Source organism: Aspergillus caelatus (genome assembly GCF_009193585.1).
Source record: "Aspergillus caelatus strain CBS 763.97 unplaced genomic scaffold BDV27scaffold_14, whole genome shotgun sequence".
NCBI classification, from domain to species: domain Eukaryota; kingdom Fungi; phylum Ascomycota; class Eurotiomycetes; order Eurotiales; family Aspergillaceae; genus Aspergillus; species Aspergillus caelatus.
Window position 1 is genome coordinate 75,421 of NW_022475277.1, and position 26,522 is coordinate 101,942.

The window sequence follows — 26,522 nt, forward strand, 5'->3', positions numbered from 1 at the left end:
GTTGTACGACTTGCTCCTGCAATCTCGGGATTACGTCATAATCAGACGTGGTGGCGCGAAAGCTCCTATTTGAAGATCAATATTGGCATACTAACCCTGTACTCAATAAATTGAAGGTCCTCATATGCGCCGAACGTATGCGGTAGGGGGTTAGTAGTGTGTCAAGTTTGTGTCCTGACCAATGGTTTGTTTTGGGAAGTAGAAGTGCAGGCTTCCTCATGCCTTGTAGCCTACTTAGCCTAATTTATGTAACTTTGAGCTATTCAGGATTCAGACAGATACGCCAGGTTGATAATGGGGTTTATAGCTTTAGATGGAGGACTTCTTGGCCGAAGGGCAACTAGCAGATTGGGTGGCAAACCAATGTTTAGTTAAACAAGATAGACAGAGCTCAAATATACCGGGATAAGGGTAGATATCCCCCGCTATAGCGGAATAGTAAGCCCAAGAGGATGTGCTGAGGATGATCACGATGAGAAACATGGGGTTGTGGAGTACGAGTTATAAGCACCTCGACGGATATTTAATACAGAACGTGCCTATAACCCGTGAATATTCCATAAAGGATTTGTTCTCGATGAAACTATGAGTCATATATTAAGTGAATAAGTAGTGGAATACGAGCCAGCCAAGGGAATTGCTGCCGCTTAGTGCGCGGAGAAGTTAAAGGGACATCCTGCTTGCATTGAATGATGGTAGAGGCTGGTGATTTCTAAAGCACATATCAAGGTGTTATCAATCGGAAAAGACGGGTGTTCGTATCAAAGGCAAGACATCTATAGTTGCTTCCTTATGGTAACTCCACGCGATAGCTTCTAGATTTTCTCTGATTCGTAATGTAAGATATGAATAGCCGACTCCAGTGCACGAGAGTAACCTAAATCAAAATCTTCCTTGCGCCCTACCAAATCATCCAGTCAGGATTGATGATTCTTCATTCCAGTGGATCTGGTGGACCCACTCCGTCAAACTTCCTGAAATGGAATTCCCGTTTGGCGTCCTTATCTGCAGTGCAACAGTATTAATAACGTTGAATCCCTTTGGATAAATTCTCAGTTGGCAATCCGGGGTATAATGAACTCTGTAACACTCTGCAGGACTCGAGAGGAGGTGGGCTTTTTAATAATCCAGGCATCTTCCGTCAACCCAACTTGTCACCAAACGAGCAAATCATTACAGCATCCAAAACCCTCGATACCAAGAAGATCCTAACAAAATGCTCCAAGCTATCCTACAAGGTCTTCAGAACACACTGAAGACCTCCACAGTGACCTATGGAGTCATAAATGTCGTGCTCCTGCTAAGCCTGATATTCATCCTCGTCATCCAAAATGGCAACATTTCTACAACGCACAAGAAGCTCAGACATTTGCGGAGAATCGGCCTATCGACCAGCAACATGGCAGATCAATATGATTCGAAATACGACGTACCAGAAGGAACCACAACCGAGGAACCGGTGCGCATCAAGGCGATCTGCATCCACCCCGTCAAGTCCTGCGGCCGTATCGAGCTGAACCGGGCCTTGCTCACCAAGACCGGATTCATGTACGACAGATGCTTCGCTTTCGCTACGGAACTGGGCAAGAATAATCCCGCCATCGAATCTAAATGGCGGTTTATCAGCCAACGTACCAAGCCAACCATGTCTCAGATCAAGACGGAATTATGGCTTCCGCACAAGAAGAGCAGCCAGCATGACCCGCTTGTCCAAGCAGGTGGATGTGTCGTGGTGACATTCCCCGACCCCGATGGTCCTGGCTGGTTTGACTATCTTGAAAGGTTATTTCATACAGAAAACCCCTTCGCAAAGCCAGAAGTGCGGTTCATCGTACCTCTCCAACCCACGCCCGCCATGATAAACGAATACAAAATCCAATCCAAGACATTCGGCATCCACGACCGTGACGCAAAGGGTCTGGACATGGGAACCATCCCCTCCGTCGCTGAAGCATTGCCTAAATTGAAGAAATACTTGCGAATCGCAAACGATCAGAACCTCACCCTGCTTAGATGTACCTCCGATACCCTCGTGCGCACGGATAGGAATCTCGCACCACTCGAGCACATCGGCACACCCTCCGTGCACGGCTATACAGATCAGCAACCGATCAACATCAATAGCCTTTCTTCCGTCCACGCTGTGTCGACACTCCTGCCGAAGGAAAACCAACCCCTCAATGCACTTCGTTTCCGCGCCAATCTCTGGATCACGGGTGCCCCCGCCTTCGATGAGGAGAGCTGGAAAAGATACCGTATTTTGCCTAAGGGTAGTGACGCAGAACCACGAGCTGATGTAGCCCCGACGGTGTCGGTTGTTTGTCGGACGTCGAGGTGTACGATGCCGAATGTTAACCCGGAGACTGGGGTGCCTAGCGCGGAGAACCCGCCTCCGGAGAAGAAAAGGGGTAAATCCCAGCCGAGTGCGACGTTGGTTAAGTATCGTATGGTCGAGGATGGGAATAAGTCAGCTCTTGGATATATAGGTATGCATTGTGTGCCTGAGGATCGGGCGTTACAGATGGCGGAGGAGCAAGAGAAGGGGTTATATGTCGCCGTTGGCGATGAGATCGAGGTTCTTGAACGTGGGGAGCATCTTTATGGCTCGACGGGTAATGATTACTAGAACTATGATGTTACATGGATAGACGATTAAATATAGATTTCATGACTATGTTTTTCGGGTTCGCGTTCAGTTACGTCTCTAAAGTAATGGTCCTATGAATTAGGATAGAACCTTTTATATTGCCTTTGTACCGACGCCCAACGAGGATTTTAAACACGACGCCACGGAAATTCCGAGTGTAATATATTATGAATTAGTTGCCTATATTTTATTGTGATTTGAATATATGTGAGCACCGTAGGTAAGTCACCATGACCATCTCCTTATCGCATATACTCTCCATGGCTGAGGGAAAATGACAAAAATAATATTCTAAATGAAGTGCACAAAGACAAAGCCTGGCTGTAAGGACTCTAACTATAAGGTATACAAGAATTAAATAGTAAAACCAACTCTAAGCCGTCTTTTCCTCCTGTCTTGCTTCATCCCCCGACGCGGAATCTGTCGCACTCTGTGGCGCATCGATGGTCATCTTCGGGCCGGTGTACCATTTCCTCGCGAAAAGAACATAGTAAATCATCGATGCAATCCAAACAAAGCCGTTGATAACGATTGTGTAGTTCATATCCTGGGCTAAATATCCCGTCAGCATCCGCTAGACATGCATAACGATGGAAAAGGGGAGAAAGAGGGAAACATAAGAAACATACCACTAGGATTCGGCCCCGTGCTAGGGAACATGGACAGGATCAAGCCGAATACCAGCCACACGACGGCAATCGTTGCCAACGGACGACTCAAAACTCCAGTGTAAAATTCGCCCGGTCGGAAGCGCGTCTTGCCCCAAATCAAGCGGCAGAGGATGGGCGTGCCCCATGCGACGTAGTTAGAGGCTACGAATAAGGAAAACAGCGCGTTCGCAGCAACGGAGTTAATCAGGCACAGCAGGCCGAAGATGATGCAGACGATGACCAGGCCGATAATAGCGCGGACGGGCTGGTAGCGGACGCGCTTGCTGACATGGCGGAAATAACCAGAGAAGGGCAGGGCTCCGTCGCGGGAGAAGGCCCAGACTTGGCGGGAGGCGGCGACAATCTGCGATATACCCATTAGCTTCTTGGTTGAGGTATGTGTTTGGTTTGGAGTGAGCGTACCAGACTGAGACCGATAAGGAATTGGATGACGATCAGCACTCCCATGAAGCCGAGAGCTCCTCGCTTGCCCAGGGCGTCGAAGTAGATCTTTTCGTTGCATTAGCCACATGGTTACCGAGCCAGATTGGGATAATAGGAAAGAGTCCTACCTGCGCCATAGGCTGGCCGTACACGGAGTTCATTGTCGCGCTCACATCCGGGTTCATGCAGGCTGCGATGATCGACAGGACGAGGAAACCCAACACACATGCACAACCAGCCGACCAAATGATTCCCAGCGGAACGGCCTTCGCAGCGTGGAGCGCCTCCTCGCTCATATGCACGCAAGAGTCAAAGAAGCCAATGGACCAAATAGGGGCCAAAAAGGAGAGGACAAAGGCCCAACCGGTTGGCCAGGTGGTAAGATTATCGACGTGTCCATAGACAAATGATCCCGAATTGAGCTTTTCGCCACGAGTGACCTTTCCAACAGGGAGAGCGATAACGGTCGCGACGATGATGGCGACGTTGATAAAGATACAGAAGGTTTGGATCTTGGGCATAATTTTTCCGGTATAGATACCACAGAGGGCATGAATGAGAATGAGCCCAACGTAGACGCCGTAGATCGTGCCGTTCGAGGCCGACCAGTTCCCGTCACGAGTGATAGAAACACAAGCCAGCAGCATTAGAGAGAGCGTGTCTGTTCATTAGCATGCGCCTTGTACGACCGAGGGAAATGGTCCCCTTACAATCCACCGAGCACATTCCTCCAATCAACCCCATTGTATTGCTATATCCGACTAGGAAGCTCAGCACCTTCTTGTATTTATCACCAGCGAAGTAATGCGTCCACCAATAGAGACCTCCGGCAGTGGGCATCGCGGACGACATATCGGCCTGCGACCGTTAGTTTCTGTTGCGATCGAAGGGTCGCATTCGGGGTAGCGATTACCATAGCAAGACCGACGGTGAAAATGAAAATACTCGCGGTAAACCAGCCCTACATCATTAGTATCTGACTTGTATGCGACAAGAGGGAAACTCCAAGAGATACATACCCAAACCATACCAGCCGGCCCGGCGGGCAACGAAAACGCGATCGTTGAGGCGATTGACGGCACCAAACCCATAATACTAAACGCGACGGCGAAAATCTGTACGGTCGAATATTGTCGGCGCAATTCCTGCTTGTAACCCATTTTCGCTGCGCAGGTTAGCGATGCTCGAGCATTTTTGCCGCCTGTCACCCCTCAGGTTGCAGCTGAGACGGACGAACCTACCTAGTAACTGCATATCACCAGGATCCGCCAGGCCGGCCTCATCGGCGCTGGGATGAGCCTGGACGGCCGCTTGCGACTCCATCTTGGCCATACTCCCTTAACCGTGCAAGTGGTGTCCCAAAGGGAGGACTTTGGATACTGATATCACCGTTTGCTTGTTGAATGAGTCGAACACCCACCTGCGGAAGCCGTGGGGTCTTAAGGAAGATGCATGAGGGAACCAAGGAAATGGATCGTACACTATCGGAGTGGATTAGTGGATAGCCCAAAGTTAAAGATGCACCAGGTCTGGGAACTATTCCCCTATCGGTGTCGGGAATGTTGCAACACAGTGGAGAATGAGACGGGTATCCCCAATGGGGCAGGGATGAACATGTCTGGGACGTTTGTCGGCCTGGGAAACTCGCCCCCTGATTCAACGCTGTGATAGCCATGGAACTCAAATTCTCTCGAAATTTTTCCATGACAGACAGGCAACCAAAGTCTTGCAGGAAATGAAGAGATGGCGCTGCGACGGGTGGCCAATGATTGTGGTGATGCTCCACATGGCACTCAGACGTGGGTCTGTCGATCCCATGAGTCTCGATCCAAGTGCAGTCAGACTGAGGGATATTAAACGTGAATACATTAATTCCTCCAGTGCCATCGTTGGTCCATTATAGTTACCTTTATCTTAGGAAAATCATGTAATGATCGGCCAGACGTCCCTGAAGAAAACTCATGTTGCGATCCCCCGTAATGGCAAGAGGGAATTAGGGCTCCAGTTTTCCCCCCTTTAGTTCACAGTTGAGTTCAGCCACTACTGCACCAATAATTAACCTAAGACTATCGATTGTTCTGATCGCAATTTCGCACTGATCCTACCCACAATGCCCTTGTACGATTAGACACTCCTTACGTCGACAGTTCAACGAACAAGGATGCCTGCATACTTAGCTTTGGTCCATAGGAACATGGGTTAAGCGAATAAGAGGACATGTACACAGATACTATGGGCTTCATGTCATGCAACGTTGAGTAAAGAAAAAAAAATCTCTTATGGAGTCAATTATCCTAATTGAAAGTTGTCGCTATGGAGATCCTTTGGCCAGCAGAGAAATTCGAAGCTGGAAACAATTTCCTTTTTATTATGCAGTGAGAACGGAGTTGATCTAATTTAGAACTAATGGAACAGACTATCGACTAAAATGGTTAGGAGACCAACGTGACGTGCGCATGGGACTCTTCAAACCCTTCCCAACCACCTTTAACTAACTAGTATGTAACCTTCCACCCGAGACTTTCCCTCAACAGTTATTAATCCTTGCTTGCGATGTAACTACACATTATTAACAAATAAAATGAACTTCAGGATCCTATGTCGCCCTGGCTATCCCGCAGATAGCAGCCACCCAGGCAGATGAACAAAAACATCAGCGTAAAAAGCGTCGTCGAGTCCAATGGCAAGATTCATGGCTCATCTGGTTCCAGCTCGGCTGGCAGCTAGCGGTTAAACCTGCTCTGCACCGTTGACATGTTGCGGTTGCGCGCCATGACCATTAGGCGAATGCGCCCGGTTTAATGTGGACGAGTCGGAGAATTGGACCGACGGCCGGTTCATCGTGGCATCCCAGGATCCGGGGCCGTTCTTGGCTTCCCACTCGTTATAATCCTGTCCCGGATTGGCGGTCTGGTATTCCATCATCCTCAGGAGACCAAAGAAACCGCACGCCAGCAAGGAACCAAGCAATGGACCGACCCAGTAAATCCAGTGGTAACCCGGGAAGCTGCGGTTGATGACGTCTGGGCCGAGAGAGCGAGCAGGATTGAGGGAGCCGCCGGTATAGTAGTCACCTATGTTGATGTGTGTCAGATAAACAAGGCGATGCCAGCAACAGAAGACCGACTCACCAATCATCTCCGTGACAAAGAAGACTAGACCAATTCCGACCGGGGCCAGGAAGGTTGACTTGTGTTTCACCACTGCCAACATGATGATCACAAAGACAAGTTGCGCGGTGAGGAACATCTCAATGAACAGCCCCTGGGAGATGGATGCTCCTCCTCCTAAACGGGTTGCGACATTCAAGTCGCCCGGAAACAGTGCGCTGACCACACCGGCCGATGCGATACCACCCACGATCTGAGCTGCGAAGACGAGGACTCCACGAATGGGAGACAAGCCTCCCACGAGGCATAACGCCAGTGTGACCTGCTGCTGTTAGCCTGGACACCCCAGCTATCACATATGCAACATTACTGCTGGATTGAAGAGACCGCCCGTCACGCGGTAAAAGGCCCAGACGTTGACCATCAAGGAAAACCCGAACGACAAGGACGAATAGAGCAAGTTTGCTGTATTCGGCGGAGCACCTTCCACCGGCTTGGGCGTATTGGACACCTGAGTGCCAGCGAACGAGAAAAACAAGAACAGGAAGGTTCCGACGAATTCTCCGATGACGGCAATGACATTGTTCCGCACAGTGTCTTTCAGATGTAACATGGGGAGCTGCTTCTGAGTGGATCTGTACACCGGCGTCGAGTCAGGGTGCTCAGCGCGATCAGCGCGAGCTCCGCGTTTCAGAAACTTCATCTTGCTGTGTGAATGGCCTCAGCTCTACTTAGTAACTTGGTGATGGAGAAAAGCACGATTCTTGCGACCGACCAGCTCTCGCCAGAAGCTTTCGTGCATATCTACTCTCACACCCCGCCTCAGCCAATATAACTGGCTTTTATACTGCTGTGCAGCCTCATGTCTGATTACGGGTGAGAACGTCATGACTTGAGTGCAGTCTTTGTTGCAATTGAACTCTGTCCGGCCGGAAATGACCGCATACGGTCAGATTTCCCAGTAATGGAAGTACTGGAAGGCAAGCTGCAGGAGACATTTCCATGGTTATAGTCCGGAGAGCCTGCCTCATCTAGAGCTTGGTGGCAGAAACTCCTTCGTACTCCCACTGACCTAGGGAACAGGCCGGAGTGGCCGAGGTCTAGACCCCTCGGCGGTGAGTGCGTCTCGTAGAGATAGAACGTCAAATGCAGATGAGGCCGATGATTTCTATCAATCATATATTCTTCACTACATGCAAGAGCCCTCACTATTACTACACTATTCAAATGTCCCGTATAAGTTGAAGCATGGTTCTATGATCACGAACTAGGCCAGTGGAACAATGGAGTAGATCGAAGACATGCCAAGCTGCGGTCGTGTGAGGTCCACCGAGATCGTCCAAAAAATGTGGGCTACGCACCAGAACCCCTATGATCTCATGACTTCCACCTGTTCACCTCGTCTCTGATGCCTACTCTAAGTATAGTTTTGTTCCAATACATAGAATGAGGAGGATCGATTTGTCTTATTCCCGTCCTTTTTGCTCTGGCTCGACCTGGATGGTGCCACTGGAGAAAAGTCTTCCCACTCTCTCAAACGCCGAGAATTCAGCGAACACGGACCACTTTCCCGAAAGTTTCCGACGAATGGGCTGATAGGACTAGGAAGATCATGGCCTCAGTTCGCTAACACGAGAGTCCAGAGTAGTTCACACACACACACACACACACACACACACACACACACACAATCAATGCGGAGGACAAGAAAGACCACGTACGGGGTATCCTGGCGATTATTCAATATGCAGCATCTTCCCTGCTAGTCATGGGGTTGAAAACTTGATATGAGGAGAGAGAGAACATCGACCAATCAGGTTTAGTGGCTTATCATTGTCTTGGCTCTGATTCCCTAGAGCAAACAACGTAACGTATCATTGCTTCTGAACCCTTCCAGACGTTCCAGTCTTTTCATACCCCGCGGAGATGTGCGATGAACCGCGGAGATAGAGGGCAACTATCGGCCTATGTACAAGAGAAATTTTTACCAAATATCCACATTCCGGTGTTTACCCTTCGGCCGATGACCAGGAACGAAAGAGGTCACCCAAAAAAGAAAATTTGCGGCACGGAAAATGGCGACACGTTGCCCAGAGGTTGCCCAAGGGCATGGGCTCATCAGTAGTATAAATACCACGACCAAGACTGACAGTTGCAGGAGGGGTAGCCCTAATTACTAGATTTAAAACGTCACATCCCACCCCTCATCTGTTCACTACTCAATTCTTCAGACCATCCCTTCACCATGCCGCTCTCCCCTGAACAAATTCAGCTCATCAAGGCCACCGTGCCGGTCCTCCAGCAGCATGGCACCAACATCACCACCGTGTTCTACAACAACATGCTGACAGCCCATCCTGAGTTGAACGCCATCTTCAACAACGCTAACAAGACGAACGGTCATCAGCCCCGCGCCCTGGCTGGTGCCCTCTTTGCCTATGCTTCGCACATCGATGACCTGGGAGCCCTTGGTCCTGCCGTCGAATTAATCTGCAACAAGCACGCGTCGTTGTATATCCAACCCGAGCAATACCAGATCGTGGGCAAGTTTCTGTTGGAGGCCATGGGCGAGGTCCTCGGTGATGCGCTTACCCCCGAGATCCTCGACGCCTGGGCCACCGCATACTGGCAACTGGCCGACCTCATGATCGGTCGCGAGGCCGAACTGTACAAGCAGGCCAACGGATGGACGGACTTCCGCCACTTCCGTGTCGCAAAGAAGGTCCCCGAGTCCTCGGAGATCACCTCGTTCTACCTCGAGCCCGTCGATGGCGAGCCCCTCCCCAAGTTCCGTCCCGGCCAGTATATCTCCGTTCAGGTTTTCGTGGACTCGCTCAAGTTCCCCCAATGTCGCCAGTACTCCCTGAGTGACGCCCCGCGGTCGGACTACTACCGTATCAGTGTCAAGAGGGAAGCCGGCCTCAACACCGCTGAGCCCAACGCCCCCGCTCACCCAGGATACGTGTCCAACATCCTCCACGCACACATCAAGGAAGGCGATGTCGTCAAAGTCTCCCACCCCTTCGGTGACTTCTATCTTTCCGACGCCGAGAGCCCCAACCCCATTGTTCTCCTCGCTGCCGGTGTCGGTCTCACCCCTCTGACCTCCATCCTGAAGACGCTTACCTCGAACCCCACGGATGCCCCCCAACGCAAGATTCACTTCATCCACGGTGCCCGTTCCGCAGCTGCTCGTGCCTTCAAGAAGGACATTGACTCCCTGGCGGAGAAGTACCAGAACCTGCACGCCACGTTCTTCGAAACCCACCCCGCTGCCGAGGAGAAGCAGGGCGAGGATTACGACCACCAGGGCCGCGTCGACATCTCCAAGCTGGACAAGATCAAAGATCTGTTCCTCAACGATCCCAAGACGGAATACTACGTCTGTGGCCCCAACGATTTCATGACCTCCACGCGTGCTGCGTTGGCCGCTGAGGGTGTCAGCGAGGATCGCATTAAGCTGGAGCTCTTCGGCACTGGCGGTGTTCCTGCTTAGTTTGGTTTTCTCTTCTTTTTTTCTAGATATAGACCATACCTAGACCATCTGTCTATAGTTTAGATTCTCCTCTCCTGCCGTTATGAGTTACGATATAGCATAATCATCACATTTTCAACATCGATTCCACATATATCTTTACTATAAGCATATTTATAAACTAATATCGTTGTCATTGTAATCATATGATCATCCGCATTACTATACGTACTGACAATATAGACAATTCCTAACTAGGAGCGATATTACTCCGAGACCCTCTCATGGCATTGGCCGAGTCGATAGCTCTCTTCAAAGTGGAGTTCGCAGAGCTCGAACCGTGGAAGAGTGAACGTTCGCCGATCTGCACGGCTAAAGACCCCATAATATATGGACCTCAGCATTGGCAGGAAAGCTTCCAAGTTTCGACGCTATTAAAATGTGGCTATTATGTCTGCCGATTTTTTATTTTCATTTTTAAATTTTTTTTTTTCTCCTTTTTCCCATTTTTCCCAGGAGTTTGGTCCGCTTAATCAATTTGGATCTTCTCAGTCAGTGACTGACCTTCCCTCATTTTCTGCTTTTCTTTTCCCCACTGCCTCCTCTTTTGTGTCATGTTTAAGTATATATTCCCAACCGATCAAATACAATGAAAACAAATGTTGAGGTCAATGCAGTGAAAATAATATATTTCAAAGTTTTAATAAACTTCAAAAAAATATAGATTCTGAAATTGGTACTTCACAGTTTAGTTTTCTGGAAAAAGATACTTTGTATCGATCACAAATACAAATATAGTTACCTATTGAGTTTCAATAAACTAATCTCTGTGAACCGAGATACTTTTTTCAAGGTTTCCAATTAGATTTCATCCCAAAGAATTGATTGAATCGGAAATCATGAATATTCAGCCACTCCATCGAAGAACCGTGGTTTCACCAAAAGAAGGCACCATGAACCAGGGGCATTTTTTGCGAGAACATGGGATTATTTTATTTCTTCTTTTATAAATCAAGATTTAGACTCATTTTCATTGTTTCAGTGGCTTCTTTCATCCAGTGCTTCAGATGTTATATCGAACTACAACTTCTACAAAGAAGAAAAGAATTGTACTAGTAAATTTGCATTACTAGAGATATAATCATACCATAAAAAGTATATATATGTATGTCAGAACTCAAAATGTATATTCATGTACATGATGACAGAAGAAGAAAAACGCCATGATTCCCATTAATTTGTCGTAACAGAAGGATAATATTTCCCGCTTAAATCATGGTATAGTGTAACATAGTAATTCGTACCGAAAACAGCGATGCGTATAGAATTTTATATCGTTGTTCGTTTACAGAGCAGCCATGACACCCAGAACACCGGCGACACCGGCGATACCAGCACCGAAGCTGAAGGGAGTGGGCATGGCACCTGCGTCGTCGCTGGTGGTGGAGGAGGCACTGCCGGCCGAAGAGGAAGAGGAGGAGGAAGAAGAAGAAGTACCGGTGCTGGAGGAGCCTGTAGTGGTGGTGGTCTCGCTTCCGCTGGCGGAGGTGGTCGAGACGACGCCGGTGGAAGTGGGCTGACCGTTGGTGCCGGTCAGGGTGGTCAAGCTGTCGCTCAGCTTGGAGCTGGCCTCAGACGCGACGGAAGAGCCCCAGCTCTCGGCATTAGAAGCGACGGAGGAGCCCCAGCCCTCTGCACTGGAGGCGGCGGCGCCCGCGGCCGAGGTGATGGATGAGGCAGCACCGGGGACACCGGTCTCAACGGCGGATGCCACGGCGGTTGCGCCGCTGGCAATGTCGGAAGCGATGCTCTGGCCGCCGTTCACAGCGGTCTGGGCGATACCAGCAGCATCGGAGATGATTTGGTCGAGCTGGGGAGCGGCCAGGGCGGAGGTGGAGAGGAGCAGGGTGGTGAGAAGAGTCAACTGCATTTTGAAGGAGTTATGTATAGAATGTGGATAGTTTTTGATGACCGTGGAGGTAGAGGTATGGAAGTGATTGATATCTGAGATGGGGAGGTAATCCACAGATTAGATTTGTGATTGGAATGATCTGAATAATTTCCCGTAAATCTGGAGAGTCCCAGGCTCCTTAAATATTTTCTTCTCTGCCCTGTATTGATGATAAAATTGGATCGGCATAACAGTCACAGCTATGGCTCCAGTGGCAATGCACTACGATGGAGACCACAGCCACGAATCACCGCGGACCTGGTCGCCCAACTTACGTTTCACGGTAAAGTGTGCTTGGATCCACGGCTCCACAGCCGTTTTCCGGAGGCTTCCATGTGGGATTGAGAGAGATCGAGGACGTGGTGTTTGTTCTCCCCATCTGGTGATATTCCGGTCGGAAGGTGTAGTGTCTCTTGACTTCACTCACGTTAAATTGTGCTATGAGGTCATGATAGACGTCACTTTAGACTACTATCCAGGACGACAAGTTGTCTAGGACACTCTAGCACACTTTTAGCACGGAGAGTACCCTGTCCCTAGTACCCTAGTCTAGCCCGAGGCCGCGAGTTGCGTTGCCAAGGTCACAAATCCCCTGTCCTGACCCACACCACACTTTTGTCATATTTCTATGAATAGCCCCTATTTCCCTCAAAAACCAGTCTCGCCCCGGGACCACTGCTCTAGGCTGCTGCCGAATGATAGGACGATCGTCCGCCAGTCCCGGTTTTTTGTGGACTTGGCATTTGTCCAGTCTACGTGGTGGGTATTGCGATCCAGTCCTGATTGCCGTAGAGGATGACGTTGGTGGTCTTGGCTACTTTGGCTTCAGTTCTTCCCCCCCCCCCCCCCAACCCCAAACGAGCCAATTGGGCGATTTTGACGGAATTCCTGCGCCTTGGAAAGTTTGTTGGGATTAGACAGTAGCCCTGTCGGGACTTTGGTCTTGAGAGTTTTCCTCGGTTATGGTGGCGGAGTGGCGGTGCCCTTGAACATTTTCTTATGGCGGTGCAGATTATGTCAGGTTGTGTCGGCTTTATCCGCTTGACAAAATGCATAAAATTACCAAAAATACAACCACTGCCTCAGTGGCTTTGCCTTTCGGTAGAATTCCGCTTGGCATCCAACAGCCTGCCTTACAAGGATTCGCCGAGGTCTAAAAGCTAGATGGCTCGGAAAGCCAATGACGTGCGTGTCTTGTTCGACATGAACCGTAGAACTGCTTCTTGGAACCACCACCTCCGCGCGGCCTATGGTGAAAGGTTCAGTTACACGGCAGAGCATCGGATAGATTGGGTACCAACGAGATCCAAGAACTCTCGTCGCAGCAAACCACATCAGAATAACCTTTAGGCTCCAGTTTGCTATTCCCACGGGCTGTGTTTCTTTAATTAGTCCCCCGACGAACCCTAATGTGCGGCTTGGTGGAAACACTGATAGTTTGAAGATGGTGATGAGATGATCGCTTTCGATGGCATCTACAGCAGACAGTCTTTTGCGGTAGGTCTATGAAAGAGTATTATAGATATGACTTTACTGGTAATGGTACTCTTATCTAACTTTTACTATTTACCACTATCCTTATTGTCTTACGTTATCTCAGGCTATAGTAGAAGGCTTTATAACTAAACATATCATAAATCTTCATACACACAGGGAAAAACACAGTTCAGAACATAGCAGCTCATAATAAAAGTAATAAAAGGCTCACCACTCGAATACCTGATGCCTTTAATATAACTCTCCAATTCCACAATAGCATACTATATCCCCATTGTTGGTTACAGTGTTACCAAGTTAGGTGGCTGTTTGTCCCGCGCTTCATGTAAGCATAAAAGAGACAGTCTCGAAGTATTCAGTTACGCTGAAGCAATGGGAAAGTATCTGTAGGTCCCAAAAGCTTACACTTTGAACAAGGCACATCATCAGGATTCTTGGAAGTGGACCCATTCCCACTATCTTTAGTTAGCTAGGACACCTCTAAAGATGTGCTTTATAAAGTATATAGACAGCACGGGGATACGTACTCATTCACCCCCCGTGACAGAGTAGAGTAACATTGACTTAAAGTCTAATTTGGAAGTAACTTCGGTCCCATCGCCGACCGCGCACGTTGCAATCAGTTTATGCATAGTATCTTTCTCCCCGTCGAGCTTCACGTCTCTACAGGTGTGAATAAAATTACCGGGCGGCTTAACCGGGGATAGCCTTGGGTGCGACACAGCTTCCGCAGGAAGGTCCTGAAGTTGCTGAGGCAGAGCCAGAGCTGCCAACGGCAGAATAATGAAGGATAGAAGTAGATGCATATCTTTAGGTGAAGTGATAATGGTAAGCTTAATGATATGCATACTTCTGAAGGCATCTATAGGGCCTGGTAATATCATCCTCATTGTATTCCTTTGGAGCAGGCATTGTTGTCTGGTAAGTGTCTTGAATACATTTTTCCGTGAGATTCTGCACTCCCAGTGAAGAGTGTTTCTTTGTTAATCTATATCCTGAAACCCCATCATTGTTGGGCAAGCCGGGCAACGGCACGCAGGCTCTGGACAAAAGGGCGTGTACCAAAAGTTGTTGCCCTGGTTCGTTCAGCGGATCGTTCAATTGGTGATTGACCACATGATAAATGACTGGCGTTGCTACTTTTGGTGCAAGCCTCCATAAGGCTATGTCTTTAATCTGAACCTTTGACAATAGAAATTTCTGCTCGGAGCCCGTGTCTGTGCCGCTACCACGGCGGAAAGATGTACTCGATCGGTACAACTATAAGCTGCCGGTCTTTGTTGGTCCACGCAAGGTGGCTATCGTCTTACCGTGTGCCAAGTCGTATGCACCCAACAATCTTGGCAAAGACATCCAGCGACGCTGTGATACATTACTACGACGCTTCCATCGCTCATGTTTCTATCCGGACAACACGACTGGTTCATATGATCTTGACCGCATCGCTCGAAATTGACGTCTGAGACATTGTCTGAATACGAACATTATCGCATATCCGCAGTGATCGCTCTCCATGTATCAGAGAATGGACCAATGACCGCCCAAGACTGTTTCATGAGGGGATGGGTTTCAGGGAGACGGGAGAGCTGCAACAGTAGTTGTTTGATGAATGGGGCAGTGGACCAGGGGTACACACTACCTTACGGTTGTATGAGTCTAACCTGGCTCGTGCAATGGTTTGAGGTTAGTGTGGCTGATGTTTTCTGTGTATCCCTACCTTTTACCAACATTGGGGCTAGCCCATCCCGTGATCTGACCTTACTCTACGTCATGAAGAATTTGGAAACTGATACTTATCTGTGGGACAAGCCGACAATGAGTTTTGGATGACATTTGGATCTGCGATGCTGCTTAAAGACACTCATAGCTACTGATTTCACCTGCTCTGTACAGCTCAAATCACACTGGACTTATCTATTGAGACCACTGGAGAGACTGTATGGAGAAATAGAATAACCAAACTCGCTGCATCTGCGGCATGCTTTAGTTGTGAACCTGTGTACACGAATACCGGTTGTATCAATCTATGTTTTATTTATAGCTTTCTCATTCCGGGAGATAATCCGGCCGTCGGACAAATGTGCAGCCTTTCAGCGCACCCGACTTCTTCGATGTCTTGTAATTTTTTTAATCCTACACACACAATATTTGGGGAAACTTAGCTGTTCGACATGCCAGTCTATAAGTTCAACGATGAATATGGATAATCTCGAGCCACGATACTGCAGAGGGTGTTCAGCTCCCCATGTGTTAAAGGGTTTGGGATACGATTACTTTGACCGTGAAAGCAAACGAAGAGTCGACTGTAAAATGTGGCTGCCCCTTTATCCCACCCTGTCTGACGATGAGTCTGATCTGATTATCGTCGATAAAAGGAAAACGCATCGCCGACATACACCTCACACAGGAAACCTTTGAGAACTACAACGACCATTCGAGTGAGTGCTGATACAAGGGCAGTCAGCCCCTGACAGAGGAACAAAGGTACCCTTTCCACGTGCGAATGTTTCTATAGAATGATTCTGATATTTCAGCACACTGATTGATTGTTTTAGATGCTGAAAATGGCAAAACCGCCTCCTATACTCATTATGCGAAGGCTCACCTGACTTCTACGGGTAAAGCTGACGCACGGCTCTAAGGGCTTGACCTTTTGAGAGATAACTGTAGATAATGAATGGGATACCCCGGTCACACACTCCGACTTCCTTCGCGGGAATGAACGATTGCCTGTCCAACGACGAATCGTTATCAGGTCTACCATTGCACAAAGACCATCCACTGTCTGACGGAAGTACACATTGACAGAGTCGTCTCGTCATGCAATGGGCTATAGAAGGAGTGTTTGGAGTCCACCTCCCTGATTGCCATACTCAAAGGTCTTTCTCAGATTGCATCGGATATCAATGAAAAGACCTGTGTTCCAGGAACGGTGAGAAGGACAGAGGCTCAAGTAACTGCCTTTGCGAGATACCGCCAGGAAGGTCTATATAGTATGGGCAAGTTGCTTTCTGGGTTCTACAACATCCAATTATCTTCTAAACTCACCCTGCTCTACTTGTACACATTCCACGTCTTTGCAATCATGGCGCAGTCGCCCAATCCAAAGGCGCCACCCGGATTCAAATTCCTAGAAGTCATTATTCCGCTCCATGCAGAGGCTGAAACGAGTGCCGGTGACCTCATTCGGATAAGAGAGCACCTTATTACGCAGAAAACCCTTATTCAGCAAACTTCGCCCAACAATCCCAGTAGTTACGACCTTACCTTCTCAGTCTGTGAGGACATGGAAGGGGAAGACCCGGTTTTGGGTGGCGAATATAGCAAAGAGAATGCGCTCAAAATGATACGCATGATGCGCAGTCGTGAAGAGCAGCAGGTCATGTATGCGAATTTTACGATACTTGTTCGACAACACGTCCGGTCTGACTGGGACGGACAGACGCCGTATCCTGCGGCACCAGAAAATGGTCCCGAACATCTGAGATTCGGAAACCTTTACTTTAACTACGACTTTGTGGTTTGCTATAATGCTGTCGTGTCTATGGTAGAGCATCTGATCGCAAAAGAGAAGAAGGAACGGGATGCAGCGAAACATGGAGTGCAGGACACGGGTATTCATCATCCCACTCTCAAGCGCAAGTATTCTTATCCAGACCCTCTGGGGCCTATGAAAGATTTTTTTTTTGTTTGATAAAAGCAGTCATAATGAAGATGATCTGAAGCATGCCCATAGTGTGTGATAGTCTGGTACTATCGGAGTTTGGGCGAATGAGTTGTTTGGGTGATTGCTTTTCAGGGCTCTACATGAAAATCACGAATTAGAGTTGAATGTCTCCTGAGTTTTTAGGACAGAACAGAAAAGGCGAAAGAAAGGAGAAAAAAACTGGGAAAAAAAAAAAAAAGCCTGAAAATGAAAGACCCTAGGTCAAAAAATAGGCAGATTGAATGATCTTGTGCACTGTAAAATTTACGTTATGTAGTTTTAACATATATGGTTGACATGAGTAAATGTTTGTATTTGCCTTTTAGATAGTGATAGGGGACGAAAACCATAGCTAGATATGCAACACTATACTTGACTAATCTAAGAGAAGCACCATTATTCTAGGTTTCCTGAGATCGAAGGCTTAAAAAGTCTAATGGATGGATTTCTGGATTTCCGAAAATGGGTGACGGGCAGGTGAAACCCACGATGGATTGCGCTTATTTTCTCTAAAGCCCGCCTCGCCCCACCTCAAATACAACTCTAGCCCTGGATAGGTCGGGCTGTATTTGTTGTGTAGAGGGGGTGATGTAAGTGAAAGTCACTAAGAAGCCTATAGGGTAATGCTGCAAAGGGAGTTCACGCCAGGAAGATGCCTAAAGTCAAATTGTGGTGCAGTCTTAGCCAATTGATTGTGTAGTAGAGGTTTAAGATAAGTTAGGATTTTCCCGTCCCGGCCGCGAGTGGGTTTGGTTGACACCGAATTTACTCAACCAGGTTAGGATTGACCATGTCATAAGTGTTCTTGCCAAACAAGAGCGGGTCTAGAGTAGCGTTGTCCAGCGAAGCAGGGTAGTATCCAATAGCACTATCCGAGGGGGACTGTGAACTAGCTTCTTAGCATACACACTATAATTGAGGAATCGTAAGGTTATCCTGACACATAAATACTTCAGGGTCTCCAGCATGAGTATTACTTCCCCAACATAATAATCAGGGGCGTCGTGTACATTGCCGTGTGAAGCTTTGATTGCGCTATTTTTAAACGAATTTCCATCGTGAACTTATGTTATATGACCAGCGAGCCCCGCCCTTATCTTCAAAAATAAGGTTACACTGCAGGGCCACTCAGCCTCATTTTATTCTGTTTGTGCGGAGAGCTTCATTTGATTAATTTTCAAGATGTCCTATGCCACCGAGCATGGCGAATATCGACTTGGAGCGGACGTAGGAGGCACATTCACCGATATATGCGCATTTACGCCCGACGGACAGATCGCGAGAGCCAAAGTACCAACCACTATCGAGGATCAAAGCATCGGTATCAAGAATGGCATCCAGAAAGTTCGACAACAACTGAAAGAGCGCTACTCCTGGGACGGAAAATTTCAATTCATCCACCATGGGACAACAACCGCCACAAACGCTGTTCTCGAAGGTAAAGGTGCACGGACCGGTCTTATCGTCACTGCAGGTCATAAAGACATCTTGGCTGTTCGTCGCTCTCAGATTCCCGGTGGTCTCGGTGCCTGGCTACATTACACTCCTCCGGAGCCGATCGTGCCACTGGAACGTGTGCTTCAATGCCAAGAGCGCATGTCCGTGAATGGCGAATCGGTTATTGCCGTGAATAAGGATGCGCTGCGTGCTGAGTTGAAGGCATGGAGGAAAGACCGACCGGAGGCTGTGGCGGTCTCGCTACTCAATTCTCATTGTAACAATGAGCATGAATTACTGGTTGCGGATATCGTGCGTGAAGAGCTCGGATCTGATATCCCAATCATCTGCTCTGGAAATGTCCTTCGTGAGGTTGGGGAGTACGAGCGAACAGTGACGACCTGTACTAATGCGCTCGTCAAGCCGGTTGTTCAAAGCTACCTAGGTAACCTGCGGGATCTGCTGGCAGAGGATGGGAATACGATTCGTATCCTTAAGTCTGACGGTGGTCTAACCAGTTTGGACCTGGCCGGCGAGCTTCCTGTCAACATTTTAATGTCTGGCCCAGCAGGAGGAGTCCAAGGCGTTGCGGACGTTGTGACACGAAACACGCCGTACAAAAATCTGATCACGTTCGATATGGGTGGAACATCCACGGACTGCGCTTTGATCTATCAAGGAAAACCTCGCCTGCGTCGCGAGACAGTGGTGGGTGACTTAACTGTTCGCTCGCCCGCCGTGGACATTCGGACAGTCGGAGCTGGAGGAGGTTCGATTGCCAAGTATATGGGTATTACTGAAACTATGAGAGTGGGACCAGAGAGTGCAGGTGCAAGTCCCGGACCGGCCTGTTATCGCAAAGGGGGAGTTGAAGCTACCGTTACAGACGCGAATTTAGTCTTGGGATACCTGCCGGAAAAGCTATTAGGAGGAGAATTCACACTCGATGTTGAGGCTTCAGTTGCCGCTGTTGATACTATTGCCTCTCAGATGAAGCTCACCGTCACACAGACCGCTGAAGATATCATAAACCTCATAAACGAAACCATGTACGGAGCATTGCGTTTAGTGTCTGTTGAACAGGGCTATGACCCTAAGGATTTTGCACTCGTTGCATTTGGTGGTGCAGGGCCACTGCATGCCAACGCGGTTGGAAAGCTTCTTGGTGCTTGGCCAGTCATCGTCCCTCCATCGCCGGGAACACTATGTGCGCTGGGCGATGCTACCACCCGGTTAAGCCATTCCCAGTCATCATCCTACATCCGTTTGCTCTCCATGACATTACCCCGGGAGGTGAAAGCCCGATTCGGTGAACTTGAAGCAGCATGCAGGGCAACTATGCAAAGTTCCAACGGGGGTCATCCTATGGAGCTCAACATCAGCTACCACATGGACCTCAGGTACAAGGGTCAAGCATTGAACTTGACGGTCGACTTGCAGAGCGATGACCTATCCCTTGACCGTGAAGCCTGGAAGGCACTGTTACAGGCAAAGTTCGACCAGTTGCATGAACAACAATTTAAATACTGCCTTCCCAACTTCGAACTGGAGCTTATGCGACTAGAGGTTGTCGCTGTTGACGCCTCCCCAAGCATTGAGCTCCCTCGGTTGAACGACGCTACCACTAATACGCCACCAGTTGAGGCAATGGTAAGCAGGAAAGAAGTCGTCATTGAAGGCAAGATTCTGGAGGCTACACTCTGGGATCGTGAGAAGCTTAGCTACCAGGGCGTACGTGTTCAGGGCCCTTGCATTATCACTGAAATGGACAGCAATACTCTGATCCTTCCCGGTTGCTATGGAGAGATAGACGCTATTGGCAACATTCTGATCCGCCCAGATGGAGAACTACAGAGAGAGCGACCGAAGGATCAAACGGCAGAAGAGGCTGAGGAGACAGTTAGGTCTACCCCGTTGATCCCAACCTTGGTAGCATCTGCTTTGGCCTCCATCAGAAGTGAGATGGACACATTAATGCTCCGTTGTAGCATGTCACCAGCAATCCGCGAACAGCAGGATGAGTTTAATGTAATAACCACGGCAGATGGCAAAATGCTCGTCGGCCAGTTCGGTAGCTTTATCACCCAATTTCTCCGGGCTTGGAGAGGACCCATCCATGAAGGCGATGTTTTCATCACTAATGATACCTACATGATTGAAGGAGCAGTTACACACTTGAACGATGTTATTGTTCTTTTACCTATCTTCTTTGAGGGTAGCTTGATTGGATGGGCGTCGCAGTTCGGGCATTTAACTGATGTAGGGGGTATGGTCCCAGGAAGCATGTCTATCAACGCTACATCCATTTTCGATGACGGAGTCCAGATACCCATCATCAAACTCTACTCCAAGGGGATCATGAACACAGATCTAGTTGACCTACTCTGTCGCAATTCGCGTCAGCCAGACTGGTACCGGTCAGATCTGATGGCGATCATTGCCGCCTGTCGAACTGCCAACAGCCGAGTTTGTGAGCTAGCTACGCGATTTGGATCTCAAATCTACCTCGCCGCATGTTCAGAGCTACTTGTTCGCAATCGTACAGGAATGGCTAAGATTATCGAGACGGACTTTGATGATAAGCCATGTACGTTTACTGACTTCGTGGACGATGACGGCCATGGCGTTGGCCCCTGGGCTCTTACTTGCACGATGAAGAAAACCGAAGGAAATCGGCTGTTGTTCGACTGGAGCGGAACCTCACCCCAGAGCGAGCATAGTATCAACTTCTACCTGTCAGAGACTATGTTCAAGATGTTCATCGGTTACTACATGATTGCGGCAGCAGCACCTGGCACCGTGATCAACGATGGCTTCCATGATCTGATCGATATTCATATCCCCGAGGGCACCGTGCTGAAGCCTATTAGACCAGCAGCTATCTCTTGCCGCACACATCTTCTGGGCAGAACAATGGACGTAATGCAGGCACTCATCGGCAAGAAGAATAAACTATACGCAGCGGCAGCTGGCTTCAGTGACTCACCACACTTCTTCTACTCTGGATACAAGCCCGACGGAGAGTGGTATCAGTTATACCAGATTGGATTTGGTGGCGTGCCAGCTCGGAATGCGGGCGATGGACTTGACTGCCACTGTCTCTTCCCGGCCATCAAGTCGATTCCTACAGAAAGTATTGAACTGAACTATCCACTACGCATCGAAGCCAATGAGAGTGTCCCAGACAGTGGTGGCCCGGGATACTACCGTGGTGGTAACGCACAACGCACACTCTATCGGTTCCTGTGTCGCGGAGAGTTCAGTCTGCACGATGACCGCTGGTTTACAAAACCATGGGGAATTCGAGGCGGTAAACCAGGCTCCCGTTCGCGGAAGATCCTATACCGATTCTCGAAGTCTCGAGAAAGTCCCCCGGTTGAGGTACTCCCCTCAAAATGTGACCACATTCGCGTGGACCCCGATGATCTACTTGAATGGGTGACATGGGGTGGTGGTGGACTGGGAGATCCACTGACCCGGCCAGCAGAGAAGGTCGCCTTGGAGATTCGCCGGAGACTGGTGACTGTCGACGGCGCCCGGAATAACTACGGAGTAGTTGTCAACCCTGACGATCTTAGTGTATGTGAAGAGGAAACTGTTGCTTTGAGGAAGAGTATGAAGGAGGCTCGGGATGCGCTAGGACAGACGCCGGAATACGATCGAGGCGGCTCAATGGAGGAGTTGAGAGAATCGTGTCTGAGAGAGACAGGGCTTCCTGCTCCAAGCCCACAGTGGGAGCTGGATCCATATGGACCCCACGTGCGACTCCCTTATGTTAGGGACTGGTTTACGCGGATGAAGGAGGTGAAAGGATGGGAGTTGAACTAATCAAGATATCGGTCTTTCCGCGCGGATCGTTGAGGTAACAAACTTTAGTCTCTTCTATATGGAATGCGAAACTCGACTGTTAGCAACCAGATACAGAAATAACAGTATGCTACAGGATTGAATCATGAGAGGCTTGGCTCGGATTGTAGCATTGATCAGTCATCCTGTAAAGAAGCACTAGTCATCGCATAAATTACTCTTGACCCTTTCATGGTACAGACATCGATCTCAGAAGGTGCGAGAGGAAATGAAATCATACGGCACGATCCGAGAGTGCGCTTGATGCTTGGGGATGCCAGCCCTGAGCTGGCATGACTTGACTCGGTCTGAGGGAACATCTTTTCTCCCCAACAAACAAGCCACTTACCAAATCAAGTACACTATGAAGGGAACTAGCATAGTATTTCCATGCTTATTGGCAAACAGGAGAGAACCCTCGGGTGATCTTGCTCCGAATAATGCGGGGGAAATTGCTTGGCAGGAGAGAGAGTGATGCTTAGTTCCCCTTTCCAAGAACTGCCCGCCGGGCATCCTGAAGCTGTCGCTAGACCGGAGCGAAATAATGCAATTTCACTACGGAAAATTAAAGCACATAACGGCCACCAATGATGTCACTTTCTAGGCTGTTATGTGAACTCTTGTTCGCTCGTTTCCCTGGAGCGGATCTCGCCATGCCTCCTGACCCGAAACTAGCCCCGAGCCTGCTGGCCATCATACATGTAATGGCTTAGCATGCTAATGCATGGTTACAATGCTCTTGTCATTGCGCTACCGAGATGGGAAATTGGACCAGGTTCTTGGCCTTTGTCTAGCTCCGCATTGAAGTTCCATGCTGGGTATATAAGATGATGAAATTTACCCTGTGCCTCATATTCGACTACTACGAGTCGAACCCCCTCTCTGTGTTGGTGGGATAAACTCTCTATTGTTTCCACCATGCGACGGCCATCTTTCTGGGTCGCTCTTGGAGCGCTAGCCAGTGAGGTACTCTCACGACCAACGGAGAGTAGGTCGTCCGATACCATCAAAGTGCACTGGGTCGGCGATGCTCCGGAATATCATGCTGGAACAACGTTCGGCCTTCCGTGGCCCCAGGGAAAGTACAGATCCAACGACACCCAGTTTACTATTGCTGGTCAATCGAATGAGCAAATTCCGCTACAGTCTTGGGTAACGGGCTACTGGCGCGATGGCTCAATCAAATGGACTGGGCACGCTATTCCACCGCTTGACACCATTGACAGCGAATATCGCGTCAGCGCCTCGGTGTCGCGCCGACCGGCTTCCAACCATTCCGACACATCGTCGGGATTGAAGGTGACCAACAAAGCCGATGAGATCACGGTTAATACGGGTAAATTGACGGCATCTTTCCCGAAACAAGGAAATATCGTTGTGGGTTCTATCACGACATCGAGTGGTAAGGTAGTTGGGGAAAATGGAAAGCTTGTGCTCCATACCCAGTCTGGAGTGGCAGAGGATATTTCATCGCGGGCTAACGCATCCATTAACTACTTCAATTTTCAAAGCAATGTTGAAAATGTCACTGTCAGCAAGGATAATGCTGTTCGGACTTTGCTCACGGTGAATGGAAAACACCAAACATCCGGCAGTGGCGATCACGATGACTGGCTCCCATTCGTTCTGCGCTTTTATTTCTACGCCAACTCTGACTCTATAAGGGTGGTTCACAGTATTGTCTTCGACGGAAAACCAGAGGAGGACTTTATTACTGGCCTTGGAATCCAATTCGAGGTTCCCCTTGAGGGCGAGGAGCTGTATAACCGCCATATCCGTCTACCTGGTGTGGATGGCGGTTATCTCAATGAAGCCGTTCAAGGAATCACTGGCTTGCGTCGCGACCCTGGCGAGGAAGTCCGTTCAGCACAGTATGAAGGCAAAGTGACCCCCAACATCAGCACGTGGGATGAAAGAGTTTCATCTCGTATGCAGTGGATCCCTGTCTGGAACGATTACAAGCTGAGCCAATTGTCGCCTGATGGGTTTACCCTCAAGAAAAGGACCAAGCCGGGCCAGGCGTGGATCAATATCCCGGGTGGCACGCGATCTTCCGGACTTGCTTACCTTGGTGGTGCCACACAAGGTGGGCTTGCGATCGGCCTGCGTGATTTCTGGAAGAGGTATCCTTCAGGGTTAGATATCACCGACGCGGGTGCCAACAAGGGCCAGATCACGCTTTGGCTGTATAGTCCTGAAGTAGCACCTTTGGACTTGAGACCATTCCATGATGGGCTGGGACAAGATACCTACGAAAAACAGACTGACGCGCTCGAAATTACCTACGAAGATTATGAGTCTGGATTTAACACACCTTACGGTATCGCCAGAACCAGTGAAATCTTCCTGCACGCGTTTGATGCCACTCCCGAGAGCGATAACCTGGCGCTTTTGGGCAGGTATATCAATGAGCCTCCAGTTCTCGTACCCGAGCCCGAGTATATCAAGGACACCAAGGCAGCCGGTTCCTACTGGGCTCTGCCAGACACATCAAATGAGAAGTCTTCGACAATTGAAAACCACCTAGATTTCCTTGCAAAGTTTTATCAGGGCCAGATTGAGGACCGTCGTTGGTATGGATTCTTGGACTATGGTGACATTATGCATACCTACGATGAGGACAGGCATACTTGGCGCTATGATGTTGGTGGCTATGCATGGGACAACTCCGAACTATCCCCAGACTTGTTCTTCTGGCAGTATTTCCTTCGCACTGGACGAGCAGATATTTACCGGTTTGCAGAGGCATTGACACGTCACACTGGTGAGGTAGATGTGTATCACATTGGGGACTGGAAAGGTCTCGGAACTCGACATGGTGTCCAACACTTTGCTGATAGCGCCAAGCAAGTTCGTATCGCTCAGCCTCTGTATAGGAAATACTTTTATTACTTGTCCGGTGGTGATGAGCGAGTTGGCGAGCTTTTGGAGGAGGCGATCGACGCTGATAAGACATACGGAATCTTGGACCCACAGAGGAAGGTTAGGACTGATGGTTGGACCCCGGAGCCTGGAAAACCTGTTGCATTCTCTCTCGGAACAGATTGGGCTGGTCTCGCTGCTGGTTGGCTGATTGAGTGGGAGCGACGCGGGCCGCGTTGGCAAGAAGCCAGGAAGAAGCTGACGGGTACGGCCAAAGGAATCGCCAGTTTCAAGAACGGTTTCGTTACGGGAGAGGGCTTATATGCCATCAGCAACGGCACACTGCTCCCACCCCCGACTGATCCAAACAACGAGGGCGTTGTGTCTATCTCCCACTTGAACGCTGTGTTCGGCATGCCGGAGGTTGTTTCGGAGTTGCTCGAGTACTGGGGTGATGATGCACCAGAAGGCCTGGAGAGTGCCTGGCTTGATTACTGCTACTACTATGGCGCAACGAAGGAGGAGCAGAAAGAGCGCTATGGTGAATCGTTTAGCGGTATCAGTCTGATCCAGGGCCACTCGCGCTTGACGGCGTACTATGCGAGGCATAGCAACAACGTGACCGTGGCTGAGCGAGCATGGAAGGAGTTCTATAACAATACTGATGGTTTTACCGCCGATGAGCCCTGGGCTTCGGAGCCTGTGAATGGAAGCGCTGTGCTCATTCCAGTGGATGAAGCTACATGGATATCGACGAACGCTGTGGCACAGTATGGGCTGGCTGCTATTCAGGACTTGGCACTAGTTGGCGACGCTGTGACACAGTCCCCTTATGGCGTTTAGTAGACTCAGCTATCCCAAATAGAAACACCCGTCACTTGAATATATTGTGCTCTT

The 26,522-nt window shown here is 49.1% G+C and overlaps 8 protein-coding genes across 8 annotated transcripts; 5 read left to right on the forward strand and 3 right to left on the reverse strand.

Annotated features, from left to right (window-relative positions):
• The first annotated feature begins 1,055 nt into the window (after positions 1-1,055).
• On the forward strand, positions 1,056-2,680 carry BDV27DRAFT_121197 (uncharacterized protein). The gene has a single exon (XM_032065303.1). The coding sequence runs from the start codon at positions 1,217-1,219 to the stop codon at positions 2,624-2,626; it is 1,410 nt and encodes a 469-aa protein (XP_031932264.1). The 5' UTR covers positions 1,056-1,216; the 3' UTR covers positions 2,627-2,680.
• Positions 2,681-2,822: 142 nt separating this feature from the next.
• On the reverse strand, positions 2,823-5,247 carry BDV27DRAFT_17304 (putative GABA permease (Uga4)). The gene is made up of 8 exons (XM_032075913.1): positions 4,983-5,247; positions 4,761-4,906; positions 4,655-4,702; positions 4,452-4,599; positions 3,870-4,402; positions 3,721-3,807; positions 3,277-3,661; positions 2,823-3,199 (listed from the first exon to the last, which is right to left on the reverse strand). Exons 1-8 carry the CDS (start codon positions 5,071-5,073, stop codon positions 3,021-3,023), a joined length of 1,617 nt encoding a protein of 538 aa, XP_031932265.1. The 5' UTR covers positions 5,074-5,247; the 3' UTR covers positions 2,823-3,020.
• Positions 5,248-6,081: 834 nt separating this feature from the next.
• BDV27DRAFT_121207 (aquaporin) lies at positions 6,082-8,242 on the reverse strand. The gene is made up of 4 exons (XM_032065304.1): positions 7,627-8,242; positions 7,222-7,571; positions 6,873-7,173; positions 6,082-6,815 (listed from the first exon to the last, which is right to left on the reverse strand). The coding sequence occupies exons 2-4, from the start codon at positions 7,552-7,554 to the stop codon at positions 6,472-6,474; spliced, it is 978 nt and encodes a 325-aa protein (XP_031932266.1). The 5' UTR covers positions 7,555-7,571; positions 7,627-8,242; the 3' UTR covers positions 6,082-6,471.
• Positions 8,243-8,501: 259 nt separating this feature from the next.
• On the forward strand, positions 8,502-10,554 carry fhpA (flavohemoprotein). The gene has a single exon (XM_032065305.1). It carries the CDS (start codon positions 9,097-9,099, stop codon positions 10,345-10,347), a length of 1,251 nt encoding a protein of 416 aa, XP_031932267.1. The 5' UTR covers positions 8,502-9,096; the 3' UTR covers positions 10,348-10,554.
• An 879-nt stretch (positions 10,555-11,433) lies between these two features.
• BDV27DRAFT_121210 (putative GPI anchored protein) lies at positions 11,434-12,746 on the reverse strand. The gene has a single exon (XM_032065306.1). It carries the CDS (start codon positions 12,254-12,256, stop codon positions 11,672-11,674), a length of 585 nt encoding a protein of 194 aa, XP_031932268.1. The 5' UTR covers positions 12,257-12,746; the 3' UTR covers positions 11,434-11,671.
• A 4,113-nt stretch (positions 12,747-16,859) lies between these two features.
• BDV27DRAFT_153264 (uncharacterized protein) lies at positions 16,860-17,517 on the forward strand (the record flags this gene model as incomplete). The annotated part of the gene is made up of 2 exons (XM_032071748.1): positions 16,860-17,416; positions 17,478-17,517. 2 exons carry the CDS (start codon positions 16,860-16,862, stop codon positions 17,515-17,517), a joined length of 597 nt encoding a protein of 198 aa, XP_031932269.1.
• A 2,085-nt stretch (positions 17,518-19,602) lies between these two features.
• Positions 19,603-22,875, forward strand: BDV27DRAFT_121216 (Hydantoinase B/oxoprolinase-domain-containing protein). Its single transcript, XM_032065307.1, has one exon. The coding sequence runs from the start codon at positions 19,704-19,706 to the stop codon at positions 22,743-22,745; it is 3,042 nt and encodes a 1,013-aa protein (XP_031932270.1). The 5' UTR covers positions 19,603-19,703; the 3' UTR covers positions 22,746-22,875.
• An 806-nt stretch (positions 22,876-23,681) lies between these two features.
• Positions 23,682-26,470, forward strand: BDV27DRAFT_166127 (uncharacterized protein; the record flags this gene model as incomplete). The annotated part of the gene is made up of 1 exon (XM_032074113.1): positions 23,682-26,470. The coding sequence occupies one exon, from the start codon at positions 23,682-23,684 to the stop codon at positions 26,466-26,468; it is 2,787 nt and encodes a 928-aa protein (XP_031932271.1).
• Between the last annotated feature and the right edge of the window lie 52 nt (positions 26,471-26,522).

Bases quoted from the DNA above. Each gene is read 5' to 3' on its own strand.
- BDV27DRAFT_121207 (XM_032065304.1), bottom strand. From the start codon at position 7,554: ATGAAGTTTCTGAAACGCGGAGCTCGCGCTGATCGCGCTGAGCACCCT. The intron at 7,174-7,221 runs GTAATGTTGCAT...TAACAGCAGCAG, and splicing joins GCGGTCTCTTCAATCCAGCA to GTCACACTGGCGTTATGCCT. The intron at 6,816-6,872 runs GTGAGTCGGTCT...ACATCAACATAG, and splicing joins CTTTGTCACGGAGATGATTG to GTGACTACTATACCGGCGGC.
- fhpA (XM_032065305.1), top strand. From the start codon at position 9,097: ATGCCGCTCTCCCCTGAACAAATTCAGCTCATCAAGGCCACCGTGCCG.
- BDV27DRAFT_121197 (XM_032065303.1), top strand. From the start codon at position 1,217: ATGCTCCAAGCTATCCTACAAGGTCTTCAGAACACACTGAAGACCTCC.
- BDV27DRAFT_121216 (XM_032065307.1), top strand. From the start codon at position 19,704: ATGGGTATTACTGAAACTATGAGAGTGGGACCAGAGAGTGCAGGTGCA.
- BDV27DRAFT_121210 (XM_032065306.1), bottom strand. From the start codon at position 12,256: ATGCAGTTGACTCTTCTCACCACCCTGCTCCTCTCCACCTCCGCCCTG.
- BDV27DRAFT_17304 (XM_032075913.1), bottom strand. From the start codon at position 5,073: ATGGCCAAGATGGAGTCGCAAGCGGCCGTCCAGGCTCATCCCAGCGCC. The intron at 4,907-4,982 runs GTAGGTTCGTCC...TAACCTGCGCAG, and splicing joins TGGTGATATGCAGTTACTAG to CGAAAATGGGTTACAAGCAG. The intron at 3,808-3,869 runs GTAGGACTCTTT...TGCAACGAAAAG, and splicing joins ACGGCCAGCCTATGGCGCAG to ATCTACTTCGACGCCCTGGG.